Source organism: Tamandua tetradactyla, chromosome 13, assembly GCF_023851605.1.
Source record: "Tamandua tetradactyla isolate mTamTet1 chromosome 13, mTamTet1.pri, whole genome shotgun sequence".
NCBI lineage: Eukaryota > Metazoa > Chordata > Mammalia > Pilosa > Myrmecophagidae > Tamandua > Tamandua tetradactyla.
Window position 1 is genome coordinate 30,991,380 of NC_135339.1, and position 27,688 is coordinate 31,019,067.

Consider the following 27,688-nt stretch of genomic DNA (forward strand, 5'->3'; position numbering starts at 1 on the left):
TTTTAATATTCAAAAAACAATTGTTGAAACCCCAGGAGGAGCAAGCATCTGAAACTATGAGCCAATGAAGTAGTATTGTTGAGCCACAAGAAATCAATTTTTGTAATTTACCATGTTAACTAGATGATGGAGAAGTATCATATGATCACTTCAATAAGATGCAGAAGAAACATCTGATGAAATTCATCACCAATTTATTGTTTAAAATTCAGATTAGAAATCAATGGAAATTTTAATCACATGATGAAGTGCACCAGTTTGAAAAGATGTATGTACCCTAGAAAAGCCATGTTTTAATATTAATTGCATTTTGTAAAGGATGCCATTTCTTCTAATCCCTATTCAGTTTGGAACTTTAATTAGATTATGTCCTTTGAGATGTGACTCAATCAAGAGTGGTTGTTAAACTGGATTTGGTGGAGTCATGTCTCCACCCATTCCAGGTGGGTCTTAATTACCTTACTGGAATCCTATAAAAGAGAACAAGAGGGAAAGCCAGGAGATTCTGAGAGAGCAGAACAATGTAGCCATAAGAGGCAGAGGGTCCACCAGCCAGCAACCTTTGGAGATGAAGAAGGAAAATGCCTCCCGGGTAGCTTCATGAAACAGGAAGCCAGGATAGAAAGCTAGCAGATGATGCTGTGATCACCATGTTTTCTTTCCAGATAAGAGAGAACCCTGACCATGTTCACCATGTGCCTTCTCACTTGAGAGAGAAACCCTGAACTTCATCAGCCTTCTTGAACCAAGTATCTTTCCCTGGATTCCTTGGATTGGACATTTCTATAGACTTGTTTTAATTGGGACATTTTTTTGTCCCTAGAACAGTGAACTAGCAACTTATTAAATTCCCCCTTTTAAAAACCATTCTGTTTCTGGTATATTGCATTCCAGCAGCTAGCAAACTAGAACATAAAGAATAGCTGCAAAAAAAAGTCTACAACAATGCAACAAACATGCTACTTAATAATAAAATATTGAGTGATTTCCCTTTGAAATTAAGAATATGAGAGAAATGCACACTATCACTCCTTATTTAACATTATCCTGGAGGTCCTAATCAGGGAAGAAAGGTAGAAAAAAGGAAGGTATAAAATTAGAAAGTAAAAATGCAATTCTTATTATGTGCAGGTAATATGACTATATACATAGAAACTACAAAACAATGTGAAGATAAATAATAATAATATATGAACTTATTTAGGTCACAAGGCCAATATAAAAAGCCATTTATTGCAATTCTATGAGCTAGCAGCAAAGTATTAGAAATAAGACAGTAGCATTGACAATATCAAATACTTAGAAATAAATTTAAAAAAAAGAAAATTGCATAAGATGTTTATATAGAAAACACAAAACATAATTGAAAGGAAAAATATGTGACTACCAAAGTAAATATACATATATAATATATTCATGGATTATAAGAGCTAATATAAGCTGGCAAATTTTTCCAGATGGATATGTAAATTCAATTCAATACCAATCAAAATATTAAAATCCTTATTTATTGAATTTCACAAACTAATTATAAAATTCCCATGAAAAAGCAAAGAAACAGGAATTGACTAGGAACTATATATATACAGTATTAACAAAATAAAAAAGAAAGGATAAAAAAGAAAACTCAGTAGAAAAATAAGAAAGGACAAGATATTTGAATATGCTATTCACAAAATAAATCCAAATGACCAATAAACATATAGAAATCATATAGAAAAGTTTTTAACCTCTTTAGTTTTCAGGAAACTCCAGACAAAATCCAAAACTGAATCCTTCCAGATGACTAAATACCAGGAATTGTTATTTTGTCCTGACAATACCAGGAATTGGTGAAAGTATGGAATATCAGTAATATTCATATATTGCTGGAATTCTAAATTGACATGGCCACCTTGGAAACAAGTGTGGAATTATAATCCAAAGTGGGTAAGTGCATGAACCCCAAGGCCCAGTAATTATATATATACATCACCTAAAGAAATACAAACATATATACATAAAGAGATATATAAAACTTTCATAGACTCATTCATTATAATGGCCCAATAATAGAAATAAGCAAAATATTGACCAACAGAATGAATAAATAATGGGTTATGTTCATCTAAAGGAATAAAGCAACAAAATAAATGACCTGAGTCATTTACAGAATAACCTGGAAAATCTCACAAGTATAATATTGACTAAAACAATTCAGGCATTAAAATCCTGTTTTTGTAATTTTCAGAAACAGACAAAACAAAACCATCGGGTTCAAAAATGTATACTTAGATATTAAAATTATAAAGAAAAAGGAGAGCTTAAGGGGTGTGTAAGTCATGGCAATATTCCTTTTCTTGATTTGGATGTTGCTTGCAATTTTTAGATTTATAAATTTCTGTTTTATCACTTTTTTATTTTTTCACAATTATAAAGGCTTACAAAAGAAAATTAATTATCACACTCGTTCATCTATATATTTAGCTGAATATTTAATATATATCTAAATGCATTTTTTTAAGTCACTGTGAGTTCTCAACACTCTAGCATGGTTAATTATAGGAATACTAGTCCTCATTCTTTTTGCTTTCTAACTGGAAGATAATAGCCTATTGCATAAATCTTTTAACAAATAAGTAGAAGGGCAATAGAACACTGTTGGTTTATCTGATACTAGAGTAATTTAAAATAATGAAAATTACATAATATATGTTCTCTCTTTACATGAACTGAAAATTTTTAATACAATTTTAGAGCATAGTATGAGATATTTTACTAAACTTTCTTCTGATAGCTTTGTGTTTACTATATGTGAAGTTAATATAAAAACAAAATAAAAAACAATTATCTTGCAGGTGTAAGTTGAGGGCTGTCTTGATCTTTCTTAAGGTGGTAACTTATTCACTTATATGGCATGATCATGTAAGTTTAACACACATGTAATACTTGAGGGATTTATTAGTTCAAAACTAGAATATATTAATAAAAATGAGATTTTCTTATATTTTTTATAAAAGCAATTCCAGTATACATTTATTAACATGCTCCTCTGACTTGGGTTTTGAGTTACATGCTCAATGAATCATTGGAATAGAAAATGGACCAAAGTGACATATGCAGTTTCAGCAACTTAAATTTGCTTGTAAAGATTAGTTGTCCTTTCCTACCCCCGATATAGGGTCTTCCTGACCTGTGTAATATGGGCAACATAAAGTTTTCAATAAAGACATCTTGCCTATATTGGAGGCGAAAAAGGAATTTTTTAGATTAATAAGCTGCATGGTATAAGGGTGAAAAAGGAAATTTACTGCGAAGCAGACCATAGTTAGCATATTCAAATATTTAATGCTAAAGGGGACATTATAGCTAATGAAACTTTGGGGCACTTTTCTGTGTAAGTAAATCCTAAAATACTATTAATTCTTCTGCATTATCTTGTTGTTCCAACCCACCTCTTGGAGGGTTTAGGTCAGGGCAGCTAGAACATTAAAGAATACAACAGGCATAAAGTTGGATATGAATTGTAATTAGGACTTTTAAACAGAAAAGTCTCTTTCATGGTGGCTGCTGGCTGTGGAAAATGAAAGTTAGTGCTCTGCAAAGGGGGTGATGGGAGTGCCAGGAAGTATAAGGGTTTAGAACATGGGGGTGAGAACGGAGTTTCAGCAGGGTCTCCTGACACAGGGGTCTGTTATCAATAGTGATCAAGTGAGAGAAATTTCAGTGCTTTGGTTAACAATACCATCTGTACATCCTTCCACCACCATCACCTCCTTTGAGTAGTTCTGATAACTTTTTTTTTGCATGGGTAGGCACTGGAATTGAACCCGGGTCTGTGGCATGGCAGGCAAGAAGTATGCCTGCTGAGCCACCGTGGACTGCCCTCTGATGACTTTTAATGTCTGTCCTGGTCATGTGGGAAGCTACGTGAAATTGGACCCACACTCAATATGGAGGAGAATGCTTTCATTATGGAGGGAAATCCTGGGCCTTGGATCCTATACTTATTTCAAAGGCTGAAGCACTAAAGAGAATTACTGAAATATAATAGATTGGAAATATAATAGATTGTCTACTTAGTTAAGGAATGGATAGAATAAGATAAGGAAAACATGCTTAATTATATATATATACACACACACACACAACACAGAAATTATGTATTATATATAATTTAGCTAATTCTGAATATATATATATATAGCTAGCTAAATTCTAAATAAGGATAACTCAGTTTCATTTTTCCCTCTGTTTAGAAATGTAACTCATGTTAGTTGTTTTAAAACAAATTATGACTAATACTTTGATGTACATCCTTTTAGATTATTTAGTGATAGGTCGATATCTCTGCAAACAAAATAAAAATATTTCAGTCATATTTTTAACCTGTTCTTTTACTTAAAATGCCTTGAACATTTTTCCATGCCATTAATATTACTCTGCAATGTAATTTCTAATGGCTGCATACTATTTCATTAAAGAATTACACTATAATTTACTTAACCAATCTCCATGTGTTATTTCCCAGATTTAATTACTTATTCATTTAACATTTATTAGATGCTGTTTGTTTATTAAAAAAAATACTGTGATCCCTTTAAGTTAATTTCAGTTCACATCTTTGGTTATTTTATTACAATTCAGTTCTAAAAGTAGAATTTATATTTCAAAGCACCTGTACATTTTAATGTTTAGAATGTGCCAAAGTACATTCTAAAATAGAAATAAGAAATAGGAACTTCTTAAGTGAGTCTTCAGCCACCATTTGCTAATAAGAATGTCTTTAAATGTTGTAAAGTTAGAGTCCACTGAGTAGCAAGGGGAGGATGAAAACACATCTTCCCTAGTGGTAAACAAATTTTCCATAACCAAATCATTCATCCATTAATATATATATATAATAATAAACAAAAAGATACTCTGGACTTTGTATGTCAGGACCACTTTCAAGTCTTTGTATCACAGAATACATATTTTATAGAGGAAAGGCTGAACGATTTCTATAAAGAGACATATTGTCTATTAATATGTTCGTATTCGCTCAGTGGGTAAGAAGTACATTTATTACAGAAACTGAAGTTCCTATATTGAAAACTATTTATATAATGTATGGAAGTAGCATAGATCAAGGAATAAATTTGAGGTTAATCGGAATTTTATTGGATAGAAAATTTTAAAATTGTTTATTAGGATTCTAATACTAATACACTAATATTATTGCAAGTAATCCAGAAGAAGAAGTACAGAATGAAAACACCAAGGAGATTCCATGTTGATGTGATTAAATTTGAGGAAGCATTTATATTTCTGAGAGATTGAAGAGAAATGAAACAGAGCAGGTTCCTTTGGGATAAATGTACAATTTAAGAGGAAATAATTGAAAGCACACCTGTACAGTGATAGGATTATTCAGGAGATAAAATAAAGAAGAGGAACCAGAGGAAGACTGTAGATTTTCTATTGAAAACATTGATTTAAACTGAAAAAATATTGGTTATTGTTAACCTTTATTTGGAGAGGAAAAAACCCAGAACAGGCTTTGATCCAGTAGGAACTGACATTGTGCCTAGGTTATGCTGATACTGCTATTCAGAAGATGATGCTTTGGGCAACAGGATATTAAATATCTTTAAGAGGTGATATAATTATATAATTATAATAACAGCAATAATAAAAATGGCAATGTAATTTCACATATCCCAACTTGCTTAACTTGAACAATGTTTCTACAGGGCAGGTAAGATAGATCTCATGAGCTAATGAATAAGACTAAGTTCAATGAGGAATCATAAAATAATAGAGCAAAGAAAATAAAAGCACCAAATGAAAGTTAAGTGCATTAACTACCTCTAAGTATGCTCCCTCCCTACTCAGCTAAACTCTAGTTAGGATGGATTTTTGTTTACATTAAGATAGTATTGTGAAGACATGTTTCTTTTCTTTAAATCTACAGCAGCTTCTGTCTAGAGGCTGCTTAAAATTAGCAGTTTTTTCATGCTTTCAATGGTTAGTCTGTCCAGTGTCATATGCAAATGACCTTTTAAAATAATTTTTTAAATTTTTAATTTTTTTTTATTTTTTGCATGGGCGGGCACCAGGAAACGAACCCGGTCTCTGGCATGGCAGGCAAGAACTCTGCCACTGTGTCACCATCACCCACCCTTAAAATATTTCTCAGTAAAGCCTCAAATAACTGATTCAGAAGAGTCATGTGTTTGCCCTAGACATACTCAGGTTTAACTCTCAGAAAAGTAACCAGCTTCCTTTTGATTATGCTGGTTACAGCACTGTTCTTTTCTTAAAATATGCCATAGAAAGGGCTTTTCTAACCTAAGATCTGACTATTCTCAGAAAGGGTTGTTTAATTTGGTCTAGGTACCCAGATAAATTATGTTGGGCTTTAGAACTGCTAGTTGGAAATCAGTAGGTAGACCATGTATAATAAAGGACTTGGGGTGGTGAGAGCTTATGAGGGCATGCAAACAAGATACAGAGAAAGACAGACAAGAGAAAGAGAGTGAGAGAGTAGGAGGAAGAAGGAAAGGAAGAGAGGGAGAGAGAGAGAGATGGGTCCCAGAAGAATTAAAATTAAATTAGAATTCTTAAACCTGGGGTAAGGGAAGCATCCTTTTATTTGTAAGGCTTGCTATGGGTTTGCTACTAAAGGAATGTGAAGTGTCTAGCTGTTATAACACCATTTAGGAACTTGTGAGAAATGCAGAATTGCAAGCCCCCCACCCCCCAGATCTACTAAATCAGAATCTGCATTTAACAATATTGTCATGTGATTTCTATGCATATTAAAGTTTGAGAAACGGGGCTCTAGGTCAATGGTTTTCAAAGAGTGGCTCAGGAACAAGCATCATCATCACCTGAGAACTTGCTAGAACTGTAAATTATTGGGTCCCATACTGGACCTGAATTAAGATGTGTCTTAACAAAATTTCTAGTTGATCCTGATTATTGATAAGTTTGAGAACCATTGCTTTGGTGATTCTAATGAGTTGAATGGGTTTGAGAATAAGTTATCTAAGAAAGATATTGACCCTGTGACTGCTCCTAATTTACTTAACCAAAAGTTTTAAAAAGCTTGTTTTAGTTCTCAGTGAAATTTCTTATTAAGCTACTGAGCCATGCTTCTGGTTTTGTTGCTGCCTCCACATCCGTCACTCCCTAAATTGTTTGTCCTTCATACCTAATTAGTACTGATTAAAAAACAGCCATTGTCATTTTCTTCTTTAATAATACATATTTTAGAGTACAGCTGTTGAGAAACTTAATTAGAGTAAGTTTTACCCTGATTCCCTTTCTGTTTTCTCTGGAGCCCTATAAGTGTAAAGATGGTCAAGACTAAGGGACACATGACACTTGACTAAATGGAAAGAGAGTTCAAAAAGAAGACAAGTTTGCAAAGATTCAGCTCTCTCAAGATGGGCAACCCTTTGTTCCAGAGACATGAGATTTATTAACAAGCACTTCAAGATCATAATTTCTAGGGAATCCAATAATGCTAAGGCAATCAGTGTTTACTTATCAGGTTCAAAGTCCACAGGCCCAAGATCCCTAAATATACTAGCTACAAATACATTAGATTTACTATTACTAAGCTCCAGAAACACATCTACCCTAGAGATACCAAGTGTGCCAATGCTAAGTCCAATGAGGAAAATTACTGTGATGTTTCTATGGCTACTGCCTTGGAAGTGTCAGAGAGGGGCTTCTGCTCACTTTATGACAAAGAGATTTCTTTGACCATTGAGCTGCATTCTGCCCCAGACAAACAACCTCCTGTACTCTTGTATGCAAATAAATGAAGGAAGGTAAAAAGAAAAGAAGTTGTATCACCAAAGAGTAGTAAAGGAGGAATTCCCCATCTTGAGGCAATAGGATCATGGGTGTATTCCTACCCTGAAGAAGATAGTGAGAAAGAGTGTTCTCTAATTTTCGGAAAGTATTTATGACTCACTCCTATTTCCTGTTAGGGTGGTATTACTCCATGTAGTGGAGGTGGGCACTTTATGTAGAGTTACAAATCCTTTGCCCTCTAAGTATAGTAAAAGTCTGTTAGAAACTTGAGAACATGGTGTTCCATTTTTCTGCTTATTTTAATTAAATCATAGAGATGACAGCAATTTTAAAACATTATTGTGTTTGTTTCCTGTGGCAACAAATTATCATAAATTGGGTGGCTTAAAGCAACAGAAATTTGCCTCCGTTCTGGAGGCCAGAAATCCTAGACCAAGGTATCATAGGACCATGCTCCCAGCTTCTGGTTGATCCTGGTGTTCCTTGGCTTGTGGTGGCTTAATTCTGAGCTCTGCTTCCACTTTCCTCCCAGTACCTCTGTGTGCTTTTTTTCTTCCCCTTTTCTGTCTTTTTAAGGATGCATGTCATTGGATTCAGGACCCACTCTAAGTCCAGGATAAGTTTGTCTTAATTTAACATAATTACATCTGCAAAAACTGTTTTTTTGGAATAAGGTAATCTTTGCAGGTTCCTGAGGTTAAGACTTGGACATACATTTGGGGGCCACTAATCATCCCAGTACAACTGTGGAAAAGGAAATAGAGTAGGGCTCATAAGTGTGCTCTGAGTGCGGGCAATGGTGGCTCTGTGGCAGAGTTCTTGCCTGCCATGCTGAAGACCTGGGTTTAATTCCTGGTGCCTGCCCATGTAAAAAAATAAATAAATAAAAGTGTGCTCTGAGGTTATCTCACATAAACATAGATAAATGGAGAAAAATCTTAATTTATATGGAGAAATTCCTGAAGTAAATGAATAAAGTCATTGTATAGACTGGGTCTGTGTAATTATCCATCTTGTGTTTTCATTAGAGAATTATTGAACCTTGAGTGTAAGTGAACTATGTGCCCCCAACACAAAGATATGGTCTGGTTATTTTGACTCAGTTCCAATTCTGTTCTTTCTTACAGCTGATTGATCACTAGTGTCCATGATTTGTTTAAGTTAATGGTCAGTTTTTGTATAGGAATGAATTGCTAAATTTTCTCATTTTTGCAAACTTGTTTTTATTAACATTTGTCAACCTGAAGAAGCTATGCAAGTTACTTGAAAAGTAGAAACAACATGTATTATGGAAAAGATCTGTCACATTTGTCAGCCATAGTTTGAAAACTTAATGTAAATCTTTTTTTTTTTTTTTTAGTAACTCCTGTGTTCAATATAGAATGCTTTCCTTTTAATTTAAATCTGACTTCTGTATTCTGTTTCACTGTGGGGCTTATTTTCACTGCTAATGTAACTTTTTAAATTTTAGTATAAATAAAATTGCTTGCTGTTTACTCAGTTGTACAATGGGAGAGGGGGAGAGAAGAACAGAGTTCAGTCCTTAAGTATATAATTTAGTACAATGTTCAACAAAGAATAACTGCCTATTGAATAAGTTTAGGTTCAATTATTTATCAACAAATCTACTATCATCCATTTATTTCTCGTCATGTTCCTGTCATGTTTCTGCCACAGCTTTTTACAAATACATCTGTGCCAAAATCACAAATGTCTGTGCAAGAGTCAAATTCAATGACTTACTATCCTTCTCTTATTTGACTGGTATCCCAAATATGATCCTATTAATCACTGTCTTTTTGTGGAAGTTTTTACTAATCTATCTCTCTGAAGATAGCTTTGCGTTACCCTTCTTTTTCTGCCCATTTCCTTTTAATATTAGTATTACCTTCTCTCTCTCTCTCTCTCTGTCTCTCTCTCATGTCCTTTTATCCTAGTCTTCCTGGGACTCAATCCATCTCCAAAGTTCAAAAAAATATATCAATCAATATGCTGATGACTGTAATCACTATTGTTCAATCCCATATCTTGCTTTTGAAATCCTTATATCTCCATATAGAGTTCCTGCAAGTATCTTAATTTCAAAATGTCTCAACCTCAAATTATAAATTTGTTCCCTCAAACCATATCTTCTCCTGTGTTTATGTATTTCCCTGCTGGACCCACCATTAATTGATTTATTCAAGCCAAAAACATGAGAACTATCTTTGAGGCCTTCCTTATTCTCATCCCTCACATTTAATTTGTCACATCCTAAAAATTCTACATTTCCATTTTCCCCCAAATCTTGCTTTCACTACAACTATAACCTCAACTGGCAATGGAAAAATGCAACCCCCTCCCCTCACCCAACCATCCCTCACCACAAGAAATAAAATATTGAAGGGAGCTACAGTATCTGATATGTCATAAAATTTAGTCATCACTGAAATTATGGTTGGCCTGCGTTATGAAAAGCATCTACCTCTTCCTAATCCACTACATAAAATGACATTAATTCTTTCAATAAACCCTGCCAGCTGCTAAATGCCATTGTAGGTTTGTCACCTGTATTTCCCCAGAGAGAGTTCCCTCCTATTCCTAGCTTTGTGTCTTACTACTCAATCTAATTTATACTGTCTAACTCTCAGGAAGCAGTAGCCCTTCATTCTTGAGTTCTCTGTATAGCCCAGTATGTTCAAGTTTCTAACTAAAAAACACACCCTTATTTATCTTATACTTGCCTAAGACTTCCAAGTAAAATATAAATAAATAATACTTTAAAATTAAGAATTTCAGGTCAACTAGAGGGCTTGTTTTCCAAGATATGGTGTCCATTATGTCCTCCTAGTATAAATTTTCCTAGCAACTAACTCATTTTTTTCTTAATGGTAATTCAGGATTTTTATTCTAAGATGCATACTCATAGAGATTCCTCCTAAATGTAGTTCATTGCTTCTTCAATATGTGATTATTATAATAAGTGTGCATTACTGTGGTACTTTACATGCATCAGTGCATATGCTTCAGCAATTAATGACTACAAAGTCTGGAGAGTAAAATAAACATCCAGAGCCTTTACAATATATTGTGACCAAGGAGGATTGTTCTTCAATTCAGTCGGAAATTTTGAACAGTAGTGCTTGCTATTATTTGATGGGGAAACAATTGGTTACTTTTCCTTCCATTTCTAAAATGAAAATGACATTCTCCCCAAACTGTTACTCTTAATAACTTAAGAATAAGAATTTTATTTTACTGTAATAATATCTTATTTGTAGAGTTCATTCATGTTTTCTAATCACTTTCAATGTACATTACTATTCAGTTCTAAGCAATGGTTCGATAGGGTAGATATTGTAATGCCAATTTGGTATATTAACACATATGTGAGGCCCCACACCAGTTGAGATGGTGGAATGTGATGCTTCAGGGTTCCACCTTTCACAGAAGTTTTGACCAACCAGCAAGAACTAGCAGAAATATCTTTCTAAAATTTCAGAAAACAGTCATAGGATCATAATAACAGGGCAAGTTCCATAACAAGAAAAAAGCCACTTAAAAGCAATAGGGGCTCGTGGCACACCAGCTGTCCCTTTCTCCGCCCCTCAACTTCTTGGCATAGAGTTGGCCTAGGCTCCCAGTGTCCTGGAGGGAGCAGAGTAACCCTCATGATCATATTGGTAGCATGTATGTCTAGCCCAGTCTGTCTGGTGGTGGCCTGAGGGACTCACTATCCCAGAACTTAACCCTGCATGTTGAAGTTAGCTTACAAAGCTCTCCTAAAGAACATTGAGGGCAAGAGATTATTGAGACAAGCACATCAGTACAGTTCCAAAAACCATGAGGAAACTTTTTCCTAGGAAAGAAGGGACATTAGTATCTATCTGTTTAAAGGCGGGAATTTCTAGGACTGCATGCACATGCCCAAGACAAGAGGCATGAGCAAAAAAGAACAGGAAGGCCCAGATGATCTGACCTGGCACTATTCTCCAAACTCGTTTTATGAATAAGCTCTAAGGACTTCCACAGATAAATCTTCTTCTTCCTCTTTTTCTTCTCCTTCTTGTTTTCATTCCTAGCATTCAAAGAAAGCTTGATGAAAGCACTAGCCAAGTAGATAGCTTAAGGAACAGTTGCTTCAGAGTTTGGGTGGGGGGTAAGGGGTATGGGAGGATTTGGAATTTATTTTTTATTTTTTATTTCCTTTCCAGAGTAATGAAAATGTTTCAAAATTGATCATGGGAATGTATGCCCAACTACGTGATGATACTGTGAGCTAGTGATTGTATACTTCAGATGGTCTGTATGGTGTGTGAGGGTATATTAATAAAACTATATTAAATTAAAAAAATGGCTTGTATATGCTATTAAAGTTGTTAGATTGGTATCAAAGCAAACAAGATTGTTATAGATTTAGGATGTCAAATTTAAGCTCAATGGTAACCACAAGAAAAATATCACAGAATATGCAATTCATAGAGACAGAAAGTAGAACACACATTACCAGGATGGATGGGAGAGGCATGGGGAAGTTCCTTCAAAATGATATAGGGTTTCTTTTTAGGGTGGAGGGAAAATTTTAGTAACTGATGGTGGTGAGGGTGCTGCAACATTGAGAAGGTGATTAATCCCACTGAATGGTATGCTTAGGAGGGGATGGAAAGAGACAGTTTTATTGTATAATGTTTCCACAATTAAAAAAAAAGATAGAGAAATTAAGGAGGTAATGACAGTGAAATACAATACATGATGCTGTATGAGATCTAAGAATGGAGGAGAAAAGGCTCTAAAGGACATTATTGGGACATAAGAAAAAATGATATATAGTAGATCAGCTTTCTATCAATGCTAAATTTCTTGAATTTGATAACTGCACTTAAAATGATCACATAAGTAAATATCCTTCATAGGAAGTATACAAGGAAGCATAATATATTCAAGGAGTATGATATATGGAATTTTCTCTCTAATCCTACATGTGTAGTAAAATTACTGTAGTATTTTTATGTGGGCTTTTTCACTTGGATTCTTTCTAGCTCTCTTTTCTGAAAGAACTAGCAAAATGTCAAGTCTTTGATATGGCAATTCCATGGGGAAAATGACACTTTAATGCCTACCTTTCTCTAACCCTAGTCTCTCTGTGGTTGATCTATGGATGTATAAACAGGGAAAGCCTGGTGTTGTAGTCTTTTGTTCCTTAACTTGGAAGAGCCTTGATTTAATATAAAGAGTTGATCAAGACCTTCCATGTTGAATGCAAACATTAGCAGTACCCCTATTTTTTCTGTGACTTCAGTCACAGAAAATGGATACATTTTCATCATCTTAAGAACTGGTACAACAGTTTCTAGAAGGGGTGCATTTGTTCACTTAAGAAAAGGCTTTAATAAATTTGTTGCCGTCCTGCCAAGTAGAAGCAACCTTAAGACTGGAGTCCTGGTTTTATAGGAAGAGGGATTCTACTCCATACTTGTCTAAAAGTTCACAAACTGATAAATAATGAAGCCCAATTAAAATGTGGAATCAGCCTCTAAATTTTAATTCATCTACATAATCTGTTTATTAGTAATTTCTTATATTAACCTAAACTCATTTGAAATCTTTTCTTCACTCATTTACTTTAATTGCTATGTATTAAAGTTTGTAAAGTTTTAATTTTAAGTGTAGAGGACAGAAAATATATATTTTTTGATTTTCATGTGAAATGATTGTCTTTTATAGATCTGCTGGGGAGCATTATTTTTTTCTGTCTATTACATTTTCTATAATCTAAGAAGTGTCCTAGGTTGTTCTTGCCCCATCCTTTTTGCTAGCAGTATGGCTTGAGAGATATGAAAGCTTAAAATAGAATGTACTTTCAAAGAAAGCCATATCCTCCGATAAATAAGTTTGCCCTCTACCATTTTAAAAAATAATTTAACTCCTGGAATAGGTTATATCATTTCTTATATGTGTATCCAAAGGCAGGTTAAAGTCTTATAAGAATTTCATCGTGCAGGGATCATTCCATCATGGAGTAAAGAGATTAAAAGGTTGTGAAGCCAGAGTTGAATGCAGTTCTGTTAATTGTGTGTGAACTTGTGCCAGCTGTGACAAGTTATGGTTCTCCTTTTACCCCTTATTCCCCAGCTCCCCTTCCTAACATAAAGTGTAACCATGGAGATATATGATAAGAATATTTGCATGCCTCATTTTCAAAATGTAAGCATAATTTCCCATAGAGTATAATTGGAAAGAAGGCAAAACACAAAAGATTATCAAGACTAAAGAAATGTGGAAAACAGCCTAGAATGTAAGAAACATTTCTGTAGTTGAACAGAATTTAAGTATCTAAGAAAAAAATGTGCAAAATTAAAGCACTGAATTTGATGCAATTACCGTAGTTGCTAGAATTCTGAAATTATTATTGTGCTACCAATTTAAATGGGTGTCATTTAAATTCACTTCATATACAAGCTTAGATATATTTGAGGCATCATATATCTTGTTTTTTTTTTTTTTATTTTTCTCTCCATGCCATGACACGGAGGTAATCAGACCTAAAGGTACTAGATATAATTCATCTTTTTAATCTGTAAAGTGCCTTTGTTATATTAACTAAGATTTTTAAGATTATTTGTATCAATGCCAATATTGAAATATCTCTGGGGGGAAATTAAATTACATAGATTTATTTTCACTTTTTAAATAATTGTTTCCAGAGATCTTTCAAGAGAAAAAATGTATACATCTACTGACAGCATTAAATCTGAATGTTAAAATCTGAAGAAGTCTTAGAGACATCATCCATTTCAAACACTGCTCCCACTCCAGCCTCAGTGTACACATAACTATTATGTCTGGGAAAATGAGTCCTGTGGGAGATTATATGTTGTTATATGAACATGAAATCAGTTGAAGCAAAGCAAAACTGTAACCTAAGCCCTTTGTCTACCAGTCCAGCATCCTGCCTATAATCTTGGGCAAATTGCTCAATCACTTTGTGCCTCCGTTCTTTCATCAGTAAAATGGGAAGATTGATGGTATCTCCCTCATTGGATTAAATACCTTAATGCAAATCAAGAATTTAGAAACATTCTGGCACATTATAGGCCCTAAATAATGAAAGTCTTGTGATTACTACAATTTTTCCATATACAGCCACATTTTAAAAATGAAGTAGGAATTCCTTGAGAAAATCATTGACAGACCAAAAGAGTAGTGTTTGCTTATCTCCACAGCGGATTAGATAGATATTCTATGACATTAATAAACTTGTCTTTATTTGGTGCTGCAACTTTCCCTAAGGATACAAAGCCATCATCTCATTTCAGATGTGACATATAGCTGGAAAATCTATGTTCATTTTATCATTTCATGAGACAGGTAGTTTCTTTATGAAAAATGCACCACGTAGCTATGGCCAGGCTATGTGGGGCCCAAAGGTTATACAATTTGGGGGATCTTCATTAAGGAAAACAATACAAAAGTGAGTATTTATTTAGAATGATAAAATGAAAAACTAATTTCTAACTTTAAAAAGCCACCAAACACAGGGTGTTGCAGCGGTGGCTCAGTGGCAGAATTTTTGCCTGCCATGCCAGAGACCCGGGCTTGATTCCAGAACCTGCCCATGCCAAAAAAAAAAAAAAAAAAAAAAGCGCCTAACACCAAAGTATCACAAAATCCAGAAAAGTGATACATTTTATCACTGGAGGCCAGATATGCCTCCTTAATAATTTTTTCTTTACTTTTTATTTTAGCATACTTTTGATCATCTCGTAAAAAAAAAAAAAAAAAAAAAAAGTTTGTTTTCTTACATCTCTTTCTGTAGAGAAACTAGACAAATAATTTAGGCTTTTTTGGCATAGATTTGGAGATTTTGAAGATGGAAGTGGTGTGTAATTAGGACAGTCAAAGTTTCTATTGTTGATATGACATCAATACTATAAGTACTGAGAGCAGTGAAAGAGATACGTGGAAGTAACTATAACCAACCTGAAATTGGCCCTCTAAACCCAAACTCAGTGTATCCCTAACTCAACTTAACTTTAGCTGGATCCCAAAATACCTGTGGCAAATTTTACTACAACAAATGACCATATGGACCCCCTCCCAGTGCCTTAGAAGGAACCTATACAGGTGAGAGGTCCTGAAACACGGGCTTCAGAAATCAGGTAGCAAATAGACAAGCAAATAAAACCTTGCAGTGGTGTGCAAACCCTAAATATTCTGAACCTAGTTTGGCTGAATTTCCCAAGGCAAATTTGTATAAGATGTAGTAAAAAATATCTATCAGATCTAACATAAAAATGGGAAGGTCTGAGCTTGAGGTGTGTGGAGACCTTGGCCACAATACCAGTAGAAAGGATGGGAGACCTGGAGTGGGCAAAATGGGACCTGATGAAACTGACCAAGTTGGCTTCTGCCTGGGATACCAGATGGCCTAATGCTCAGAGTCAAATAGGAGGTGGTTTTGACTGGCCTTCATGAGAAGGGAGGAATGAAGATCATGCAGTATGTGAAGTCAGAGAAAGAACCCCCAGCACCAACCTCCAGCCTTTATCAATGAGAAAGGAATGCAGTTAGGATAGCAGAAGCCACATCCAAAGGGGAAGGGGCTGACTGGAACTCTTCTTGAGTCCTTGATGCTATGTTCTACCTCTATAACCTTTCTCAACCCCCTTGACTGATTAACTTGTCTGATAAAATTCAATTCAAGTCACCTCCCCCCACCTTTCTTCCCCCTGCTAGGCTTTGTAATGTTTCCTTCAGTGAGGCCCTTGGTTTTAAATTTCAGTTCACTCAGGGCACCATGAATTATCTTAGAACTACTGTGGAAGGTAATATTGTGTAGCAATTAAGAGTTTGGACTCTTGGGTCAGGTCGACAGCTCTTCCATTTAATAGCTGGTGACCTTGCCAAACAAAGGAAAACTTGAGAAAGTCTGCCAATCCTAAATATTTGAACTTAGTTTGGATGTCTGAAAGATGGTGGCAATGTAGGCACCTACCTCAATGAGCTGTAAAAATTAAATGGGTTAATACATAGAAAGTATTTGGAAGATTGCCTGGCACATAATATGGCTTTATGAGTGTTAGTATTTGTTATTATTACTATTACTATTATTAATTCTGTGGACTTTTGACCAGAAGTAAGAAGTTCTCAGAAACGGTCAACTCCTAGCTTTCTTTGGCCTTCTGAGGTTATTGTTTCCTCTCTTTTGGCATTTTTACTCTCTTTACATATCTGCTTCATTCTCCTCTCAACATCTACTGGCTTATTTTACTGCATATTCACTTTGCTGGGGATAGGGAATGGAATAGACTGTACAATAAGTGGTGACATTTCAAAGGTTTTATTTTACAGATAGAGACACTTCCTCAGATTGACTAGAGACAGAAAGGAATAGAGCAAGGACACTAAGGCAGACTGGGTTGTAAGAGCAAAGCCACAGAATGATAGAGATGTATGGTGTGATCAGGGAAAGGAGCTAAAGACAGTATGGCTGGGATGTGCACGTGAGGGGGATTATTACAGCACTGTAAGGGCCATACTGTGGTGAAGAGTTTTAGACTCTGAATTAGTGAAAAGAAATCAGAATTTTATTTGTTCTTGACAGAGATTCTATCAAAGGTTATGAGCAAGGAAGTGAAATAATCACTTCTGCATCTGAGGAAGAAATGTATTTATAGTGAAGAGAATGGCATGGAACAAACAGCAGCCAGAGTAAGAAATCACTCAAAAGGTGATTCAAACAGTCCCGTTAAGATATACTGAGGGGCTAGAGCCCCTTGCTCCCCCTCCCGCCACCATCATGCTGTCCATGCCATCCTGCTCGCCACCCTGGCAGACCAACAGCAGCTCCAGCTCTCGCCCCTTAAGGGGCTCAGCCTGGCAGACAAGGAGAACACACCCTGGCTTTCAGCAGCACCCGCATCCTGGCCAGCAAAACCACCCAGAAGATCTTCCAAGAGACCGCCAAACCAGAGAAAACTAAGGTAGCTGCTCCCAACGTGAAGGACAAACCACTACTGTGGAAAAATCTCTGTGCTTTGTCATCTTTCCTATTGAATGCCATGGTATTTGATAGATGTATAAGAAAGCTGAGGTGGTGGATTTTTCCAAGGACACTCAACACTGGAAAGGCCTGAAGCCTGAGGAGAGATATTTTATATCGCACAATCTGGCTTTCTTTACAGCAGGTGATGACACAGTAAATGAAAACTTGGTGGAGCAATTTAGACAAGAAGTTCAGATTACAGAAGCCCACTGTTTCTATGGCTTCCAAATTGCCATGGAAAGCATACACTCCAAAATGTATAGTCTCCTTATTGACACTTACATTAAAGATTCTAAAGAAAGGGAATTCTCTTCAATGCAATTGAAGTGATGCCTTATGTAAAGAAGGCAGACTGGGCCTTGTGTTGGACTGGAGACAAGGAAGCTACCTACAGAGAACATGTCACAGCCTTTGCAGCAGTAGAAGGAATCTTCTTTTTGGCTCTTCTGTATTGATTTTTTTGCTCAAGAAACAAAGACTGATGTCTGGTTTCACATTTTCCAGTGAACTTATTAGCAAAGATGAGGGTTGCACTGAGACTTTGCCTGCCTCATGTTCAAACACCTGCTTTACAAACCTTCAGAACAGAGAGTAAAATAAATAATTATCAATACTGTTAGGATAGAACAGAAGTCACTTATGGGGGCCTTGCCTGTGAAGCTGATTGGAATGAATTGCACCTTAATGAAGCAGTACATTGAATTTGTGACAGATAGTATTATGCGGGAACTAGGTTTCAGCAAGGTTTTTGGAATAGAGAATCCATTTGGCTTTATGGAGAATATTTCACTCTTCTTTGAGAAGAGAGTAGGCGAATATCAGAGGATGGGAGTGATGTCAAGTTCAACAGAAAATTATTTTACCTTGGATACTGATTTCTAAATGACTGAGGATGTATCCTTATTTTGCTGATTTCTTTTATCTCAAGAAAAGAAATCAGCTACTTGAAATGTTATCAACCAGCTACATCACAAAATACAGCAATAGGAATATTTGATAGCATCTTTGAAACTATGTAGCTACCTCAAAACTAGTCCTATTAATAATTCTAGTGGAGTTGCCTAGAAAAAGGATATCTAAGACACAGGGTAGTAGGATTTTTATGAAGGATCTTGTCTATGTTTGGTTTTTGCAAGCAGGTTGGCTGTAGGTAACTTTTCTATATGTAACTGTACCTGCAGGAATTTTGGCCTTTGAGAGGGGAGGCCTTCAAGCTAGTTGGATCCAGGAGGACTGAACATTCAGTGACTCCCACCACAGTTGGAAGGTATCATCCTCACTGCTTCAAAGCAAATTTTAAAGTTAACTTATTAGTTCATACATAAAACTGGCACTTTACATGCAAATAAACATTGCACTGTCAAGCTACAAGCCTAATATATCTTAATTTTGTTAGTTTCTACATGAAAATGCAATGCAGAGTATTCAATCTGCCACTTAATGGGAGCCAATTCAGAATTGACCAGGAAACTAAAGTCTATACCTATGTAGACTATGCATGTTATTTCTAAGCTTTATTTTCTTTCATCAATTGAAGTACTTTTGTATCAATTTAAAGTCAATACTGTGCAAACCTAGCCATTCGACGCCACATAGAAGACACATTGTGAATTTTATCCTGTAGCACTGCTGTGCATGTTGAGATAGAGTGTCCTGGGATGAGAGAAAAGAAGCTTTTAGGTTTTTAAAGGTTGATCTTTCAGTTAAAAAACTTCTAACTTAAGTCTTTAGTAATGGAGGCATTGCCTTAGCTGACTGCTGGTGAGCTTGGTCTTAATACCTGTAAGGGGTCATAACATTTGATTTCTCAAATTGTGTTTCTCCCACCTTCTAGTTGGTAGGAAATGATCCTTAAAGGTCTTAGATGTCATAAATTTTTCAAATCATCTTATGAAATGACCTATACAAGATCTTGTTCTTTGGTAATAAAATCAGAACTGAAGTTGGGTCTCCTAAAAGTTGAGTGCGTTTTTAAATTAGAAACTTTCTTCATCTGGCCTTTGGATCATACTTGGAAATAAGCAATATTTTCTTACAGTCATGATTGACTGATTAGACATTGCCCAGTGCAATCGCTTCTAATATCTACCAAAATCTAGTGCCAACCTGATTGCCTAAACTTCAACAGAAAACTAGTGTTGCATGAGCTTTTAATATATGTCCCATTCAAATTTTTAATTTCAGAAGGAAGTATAAGCTAATAGATATACTTAATAGGGCTTACATTGTCAATCTGCCTTTATTTTCCAAACCAAAATGCCAAGATATTATGTGGCAAATGATGCTTGATAGATATTGACCCTTTGGCAGCATTTGTCAACTGATAGTGTTGGCTGTTTGACCTCTGGCCTGTCCTAGTTTTCTTCAATACTTATTGTATAAATTTTCTAGTCATTCTTTTTTTCCTGTACTATGAGATTTTTCTATCTATTATATTGTCACTAAAGGTAATAAATAGAGATTATGGCCCTCACACTTGGGCAACATTAAAATGAATAAGCACTTTCTCTTGCATTGTCAGGTGCAAGGGAGAATTTGGAATCAGAATCCAAGATTTGGAAAGGTTTTCTTCTCTTTCCAAAGATGAAGAAAAGGACTAGATGAGTGACAGGGAGAAGGGAGATAAATGCATTCTCAACCGTAATCCAGAGAAACAGAATGCCTCAGAAATTAACATAATACATTTCACTAGTAATTAGTTGAGCATGGAGAGGATTTAAGAATGGTCTTTTTTTCCCCTATATAAACGCAAAGTTCTAGGTGTGTAATATTGGGATGGAGATTTCTTTTACCTTAAAGAATAATACTCATCAATTGCATCTACTTTTAGATTTAAACTAAATGTGAGAGAGAATCAAGCAGGATAAAGTTTCTTCATAGGTTGCAGTATTGCGTCAGTAAATTGGATCGGCAGCAGAACTGAAAATATTCTTGCAAAGTATAGTCTTTTATTCATGACTCCATATTCCCACTGAGGGTTCTGCTCTAGCAGATTAAATGTAAACCTCTCTGTGAGGTCATAATTTCAACCAAACCACATATGTACACAGTTGTCCAATTGCAAGAACAATGAAACACCAGAGACCAGAGCTTTTACAGTGTACACAGACATACATTGTTAATAGGTTAATAAAACTTTAAAACTGGAATCAAGGCACATTGCACAGTAGTCAATCCTAAAGTTAGTGTATGTTTTCTTAAAATTTAATGTGTTCCACTTTCATTAAAAAAAATGAAAGAGTATATCAACACAGCATTTTCAAGCAAACAATTTTTCCCCCTTCTCTATGTACAGTAATTTCTTGAAAGTAAGGCATTTAAGTAAGATGCTTCCTTTAGGTTACTTAGTAGAAAAAGATTCTTGTTATTGTTGCTGTTATATTTTGATAAATTCTGAAACCTGTGCCTAGCATTTTGCTCTGCTGATGAATTATGTTTTCCAAATTCAAAAACCTTTTTTAGTCCTCATTATTTTTTACTCTCCAACAGCATTTGGCCTTTTGGAAAGTTCTCCTTACTAGTCATGTGACCCTTTAATACCTTAGTTTTCTACTCCTTTTTTGATAATCCCTTCTTTCATCCTTATCATCCCCACATATCCTCTGCTTTCTTATTATTATTTTTTTTTTCTCAATGTCCTTCTCACTCACGTAGCAATCTTACCTGAACATTTCCTAGGAAGTGGAGTTAGGCTTTGTCTTGTCTCTGGGTCTTTTCATGTGCCAGTGCCTCTTCCTAAAAGGATATCTCCACTTTTTCTACTAATTGATACTTATTTTTCGTCTTTCAGCTTGGGTATAATCTCCTTTGGGAGGTCTTCTCTTATGGCTCTAGATGCTCTTCCCATTTGCTTTAGGGCATCTTGTGTGTGCCTTTACAATAGCCCCCACATTATAGCATTTTTCATTTTATAATGCAGTGGTTTTCAGAATGAGGTCCCTAGATCAGTGGCATCAACATCACCTGGGTACTTATTAGAAATGCAAATTCTTAGACTTCACCTCAGACCTATGAATCAGAATATCTAGGGGTGTGGCAATCTGCTCTAATAAACTCTCCGGGTGCTTCTGATACTAGGCAAAGTTCAAGAACCACTGGTATGCTGCAATTGTCTGGCTTTTGGCTGACTCCCTTACTAGGTTAGAGGCTGTTTTAGTACAGAAACGTGGGTGAGCTCTTTTCCAAATGATGTTATCAGGGCCCACTGGAGAATCTGGTATGTTGCTACACAATAACAATTTGTTTCAGTGCATGAATAAATGAATGAGTAATTGAATGATAACTTTAACTTGTTTTTGAGCTCTGGTACCATATCTCTGATTGTATACTATATACTTTGTATAGAGAACCAAGAACCATTTCATACTCAACTTATCTGATAGGAAAGTTGACGTCTAATGCCCCTTAGCAAAACTATCCTACATAAGAACTGCAAATGCCTCCTCAACCCAGTCAGACTTTTTGAATTCTCCTCGTTTTGTTAACTATAAAGTCCTTTTCCTTGAGAAATATGAGAAATTCACTTTTGCACTCATAAAAGAAAATGAAAAGACCAGAAAGTCTATCACCCAGAGAGAATCGTTGTTAATTATTGTATATATTCATTGGACTTTTATTTCTTGCATCTTTGAATACATACATTTTATAACTGGGAATGGCATTTATAGAGCATAATGCTTTATAAAATACTTTTATTGCATCATTGTGGTCAGATTTCCATGTCCTTAAATTTTATTTTACCATAGACTTGGTAATGGCATCATGGTGTTTCCTGCAATAGTCTTTGACCTATCCTCATCTTTCTTTAATTAGTCAAAAGTCCTGTCAAGTCCTTTTTATTACCTCCACTATCACAGTCCAGGCTCTTTTTTCACTCCTGTAATCTGCTGCAGTCACCAGAAAAGTTTAGCTGCCAAGTTATTTTTTCTTAAGTGTTGTGTGGAGAAAATTGATCAAGTCAGCAAGGACTCTCCAGTTAAGGCCATGGTCCTGATAAGGCCACGGTCCTGAGCAGGAGTGGCAGCTCAGAGCTCTTGCTGATCCCTTCTTCATACCCAATACATAGAAGAATGAAAGTCAAAATTAAAAAAAAAGAATACCCCAAACATCCAATGCCCCCTATCCCCCCCGATTATTTATCTACTTCTTGCCCTTATTTTTTTATTCATCTGTCCATATACTGGATAAAGGGAGTGTCAGCCCAGCCACACGAGTTTTCACAATCACACTGCCCTGTGTCTTAGTTTGAAAGCTGCCGGAATGCAGTATTTCAGAAATGGAAAAACTTTTACAAAGGGAATTTAATGAGTTACAAGTTTACAGTTCTAAAGAAGTAAAAGTGTCCAAATTAAGGCACTAGTAAGAGGTTACTTTGATTCAAGAAAGGTGGATGGCTTTAGAACACCTCTGTCAGTGGGAAGTCATGTGTCTGTCATCTGCTGGTACTTTGCTCTTGGGCTCCAGTGCTGTCAGTCTTTGTTTCTATGGAGGTTCCTCACTTTGCATTTGCCTAGTTGCATTTGCCTAGTTGCAGCTTTCTTGCTGCTGCTCAGTATTCCATTGTATATATCTACCACAATTCATCTTTCCATTTCAGTCAATTTGTCCTTAAGCCTCCTCCATGCATTGCAAATTGTGAATACTGCCACCATAAACACAAGTGTGCAAATGTCCATTCATGTCTCTGCTTTCAGTTCTTCCAAGTATATATCTAATAATGGGGTTACATGATCATATAGCAATCATATACTTGGGTTCCTGTGAAACTACCACTCTGCTTTCTAGATGGGCTGCACTATTCTGCTTCTCTACCAGTAATGAATAGGGAACAGTACATCCCTCTCTACACATTTTCTCCAGCACTTGTATGTTTTTGTTTATTTTTAAGCAGTTTTATTGACACACCATATAATCCATCCTAAGTAAACAATTAACGGTTCCTGCTATAACACTTAGTTATGCATTCCTACCACAATCTATATGAGGACATTTACATTTCTTCCACAAAGAAAGAGGAAGAGGAAGAAAAGATAAATGAAGGATGAAAAATAAAATAAAATAAAAAAGGGAAACACCAACATCAACACCAAGAATCACATACTCCTCCCTTATACCCACTCTTTTCGATATTTAGCTTTGATATATTGACTTCGTTACATTTAGTAGAAGCCTATTACAATGTAACTGTTAATTACAGACTCTAGTTTGCATTGATTGCGTTTTTCCATATTCCATCCCATTTTCAACACTTTGCAATGTTGACATTCATTCGTTCTCCCTCATGTAAAAGCATTCTTATATTTGTACATTTAATCAGCGCCACTGACCACTCAAGCTTTCACTATTTAACATTTCTAGTCTTTATCTCTCTTTCCTCCTGATATCATATGTGCCACTAGCCTTCCTCTTTTAACCAGGCTCACACTCATCTTTGTTCAGTGTACTTACAATATTTTGCTACCATCTGATAGTATTGCACTATCCATTTCTGGATCTATACAATCAATCCTGTTGAACATTTTGTACTCCATCAGCATCAAATGACCAATCTCTACCCTCTTTCTATCTCCTGAAAGCCTGTGTTCTCAACTTTAAGTATCAAAATTCACTCATTAGTTCATATTAGTGAGACCATACAGTATTTGTCCTTTCGTTTCTGGCTAATTTCACTCAGCATCATGTCCTCAAGATTCATCCATATCGTTACATGCTTTATGACTTTATTCTGTCTTACTACTGCATAATATTCCATCATATGAATATACCATAGTTTGTTTATTTACTTGTCCATTGATGGATATTTGGGCTATTTCCGTCTCTTGATAGTCATGAATAATTCTGTTATAAACTTTGATGTGCAAATGTCTATATATGTCCCTGCCTTCAGTTATTCTGAATATATACCTAATAATGGGATTGGATCATATGGCAATTCTATACTTAGCTTCCTGAGGAACCAGCAAAATGCCTTCCGGAGTGGCTGCACCATTCTGTGTTTCCACCAAGTGTGGATAAGTGTGACTCTTTCTCTACATCCTCTCCATCACATGTAATTTACTGGATTTTTTTTTTTTTTTTATAATGGCCATTCTAGTAGGTATGAGATGATATTTCATTGTGGTTTTGATTTGCATTTCCCTAATAACCAGTAACGTTGAGCATCTTTTCATATGTTTTTGAACCATTTGCATTTCCTCTTCAGAAAAGTATCTGTTCATGTCTTTTGCCCATTTTAAAATTGGGTTGTATGTCTTTTGTTCTTGAGTTGTAGAATCTCTTTATATATTCTGGATATTAAACCCTTATCTGATATGTGATTTCCAAATTTTTTCTCCCATTGCAAAGGCTGTCTTTTTTTGTTTCCTGACAAAGCCCTTTGATGTACAAAATTGTTTAATTTTGAGGAGATTTGATTTATCTATTTCTTATTTCATTGCTTGTGCTTTGGGTGTAAGGTCTAGGAAACCATCTCCTGTTATAAGATCTTTAAGATATTTCCCTACATTTTTTTCTAAAAGTTTTATGTTCTTAGCTCTAATGTTTAGGTCTTTGATCCATTTTGGGTTAATTTTTACATAATTTGTAAGATAGCGGTCCTCTTTCATTCTTTTGGATATGGATATCCAGTTGTCCAAATGGTTTATTTAAGCGGCTGCTCTGTCTCAGTTAAAGTTGGCTTGACCACCTTATTTAAAAAAATCAATTATCCATCAATGAAAAGATCTATTTGAGCATTCAATTCAATTCCATTGGTCATTATATCTATCTTTATGCCAGCACCATGCTGTTTTGACCACTGTAGTTTTATAATATGCTTTAAAGTCAGGTAGTGTGAGATCCCCCACTTCATTTTTCTTTCTCAAGAAATTTTTAGCTATTCATGGACCCCTACACTCCCAAATAAATTTGGTTATTGGTTTTTCTATTTCTGCAAAGTATGTTGGGATTCTAATTGGTATTGCATTGAATCTATGTTCTAATTTGCTAGCTGCCAGAATGCAATATACCAGAAAATGGAATGGCTTTTAAGAAAGGGAAAATTTATTAAGTTGCAAGTTTACAGTTCTAAGCCTATGAAAATGTCCCAATTAAAGCAAGTCTATGAAAATGTCCAAATTAAAGACCAAAATGAGGTTTTTGGTTTTGAAAGGCTGATGAAATTTAGGGTTTCTCTCTCACCTGGAAAGGCACATGGTGAACATGGCATCTGCTAGCTTTTTTTCCAGGCTTATTGTTTCATGAAGTTCCCCTGGGGATGTATTCCTTCTTCATCTACAAAGTTCTCTGGTGGTGTAGGCTCTGGCTCTCATCATTTTCATGGCTCTAAAAAAGGGACTCCCTCCAAAATGATTCCTCCTTTAAAGGATTCAAGGCCCACCTGGAATGGGTGGAGTCACAGCTCTCCCTAATCAAAAACTGATACCCAGCCAGCTACCAGCCAGCAATATCGAATGAGGATTAAAGGACATGGCTTTTCTGGGATCCACCACAAATTCAAACTGGCACAATCTATAGATCAGTTTGGGTAGAATTGACTAAATCTTAGATATATTTAGTCTTCCAGTCCATGAGCACAGTATACCTTTCTTTTATTTAGGTCTTTCTTGATTACTTTTAGTAATGTCTTCTAGTTTTCTGTCTATAGGCCTTTTGTGGCCTTGGTTAAATTTATTCCTTAGTATTATATTATTGTGGTTGCTATTGTAAATGTTTGTTTTTTTTCTTCATTTCCGCCTCAGATTGCTCATTACTAGTGTATAGAAGCACTACTGATTTTTGCATGTTGATCTTGAATTGTGCCACTTTGCTGTACTCATTTATTAGTTCTAGTAGCTTTGAAGCCACATTAGCCCCAGGAGTTCTAGTAGAAATAAGAGACCTCAGCCAAGTGCTGATGTCATGAGGGTTCTTGACTCAATCTCAGGAAAAAAAAATCAAAGACTAGTCAGTGTGTACAGCCAAGTAGTTTAATAAGCTAGATGCTGGAGAGCCCTGGCAGTTCTAGGCTGGATACTGGAGATCTCCAGGAATTCTGGCTGTATGCTGGAGAGCCCCTAGAATTCTCTGCTGGATGCTGGGAAGCTACAGGAATTTTTGGAGAAGTCTAGACCCCAACCTGGGGCTGATGCCCTGAAGTTTCTTGACTCAGCCACAGGAAACTCAGTCATAGAAATGAACTCGAGGACTAGACAGTATGTACAGCCAAAGAAACCAAAGACCACCCAGTGTGTACAGCTCAAAACTCTAATGTGTAGTGAAGGTGAGCACAGGCATTCTCCAGAGGAGGAGAAACTGCCTAAGATCTAGATCCTTGTATTATAAAGACTTGGAGATGCCCTTTCCCCTCTGGGTATGCTAAAAAGGGATTGATTAACTGTACTTTTTCATTGATCCTTTTCATGTGCCCATCTGTGTGAAGGCTAGGTGTGTGTGGGCTGAGTATGCACCCAAAAGGAACTTTTTGTTATGGGTTTAGGGTCACTTCCCTCTCTCTACATCCCTAACTTACCTGCCTCATTCTGCTTCAGTTCCTTAACCTTAAGGGATAGTGAAGAAGGGGGTTTTTCTGTAACTGTTTCCTGCTGAAAGAGGTGTTGTCCCTGACTATAACAGGAGTGGAATTCTCTGGCTATCATATCTAGTGATTCTTCTGGGAAGGTATAGGAGTTTCAGCATCTTTCTTCTTCTGCTGTGACCCCTTCATTGTCTGTCAATATCTTGCAAGTGTGTTCAATCTGTACCATGGGTTGTGCTGTTACTGTTGAGGTACAGCATTCTAAGAAAGAGAGGTAGAGAGAGAGAGAGAGAGAGAGAGAGAGAGAGAGAGAGAGAGAGAGAGAGAGAGAGAGAGAGAGAGAGAGAGAGAGAAATGAAAAC

General features: G+C 35.8%; 1 protein-coding gene and 1 pseudogene across 15 annotated transcripts in view; both read left to right on the forward strand.

Annotated features, from left to right (window-relative positions):
* The window catches only part of CTNNA3 (catenin alpha 3), a 1,849,311-nt gene that overhangs the window by 1,204,381 nt on the left and 617,242 nt on the right, over window positions 1-27,688 (forward strand). Inside the window, exon 11 of one of the 15 annotated variants that reach the window (XM_077125152.1) lies at window positions 3,795-4,034. The exons of the other annotated variants lie outside the window; for them this stretch is intronic. Within the exon in view, the coding sequence (XP_076981267.1) occupies window positions 3,795-3,881 (87 nt within the window). The 3' untranslated portion in view covers window positions 3,882-4,034. Of the gene's footprint in view, window positions 1-3,794; window positions 4,035-27,688 lie in introns of those variants that run through there. 15 annotated transcript variants of the gene reach the window in all.
* LOC143653083 (ribonucleoside-diphosphate reductase subunit M2 pseudogene) lies at window positions 17,650-18,694 on the forward strand (annotated as a pseudogene).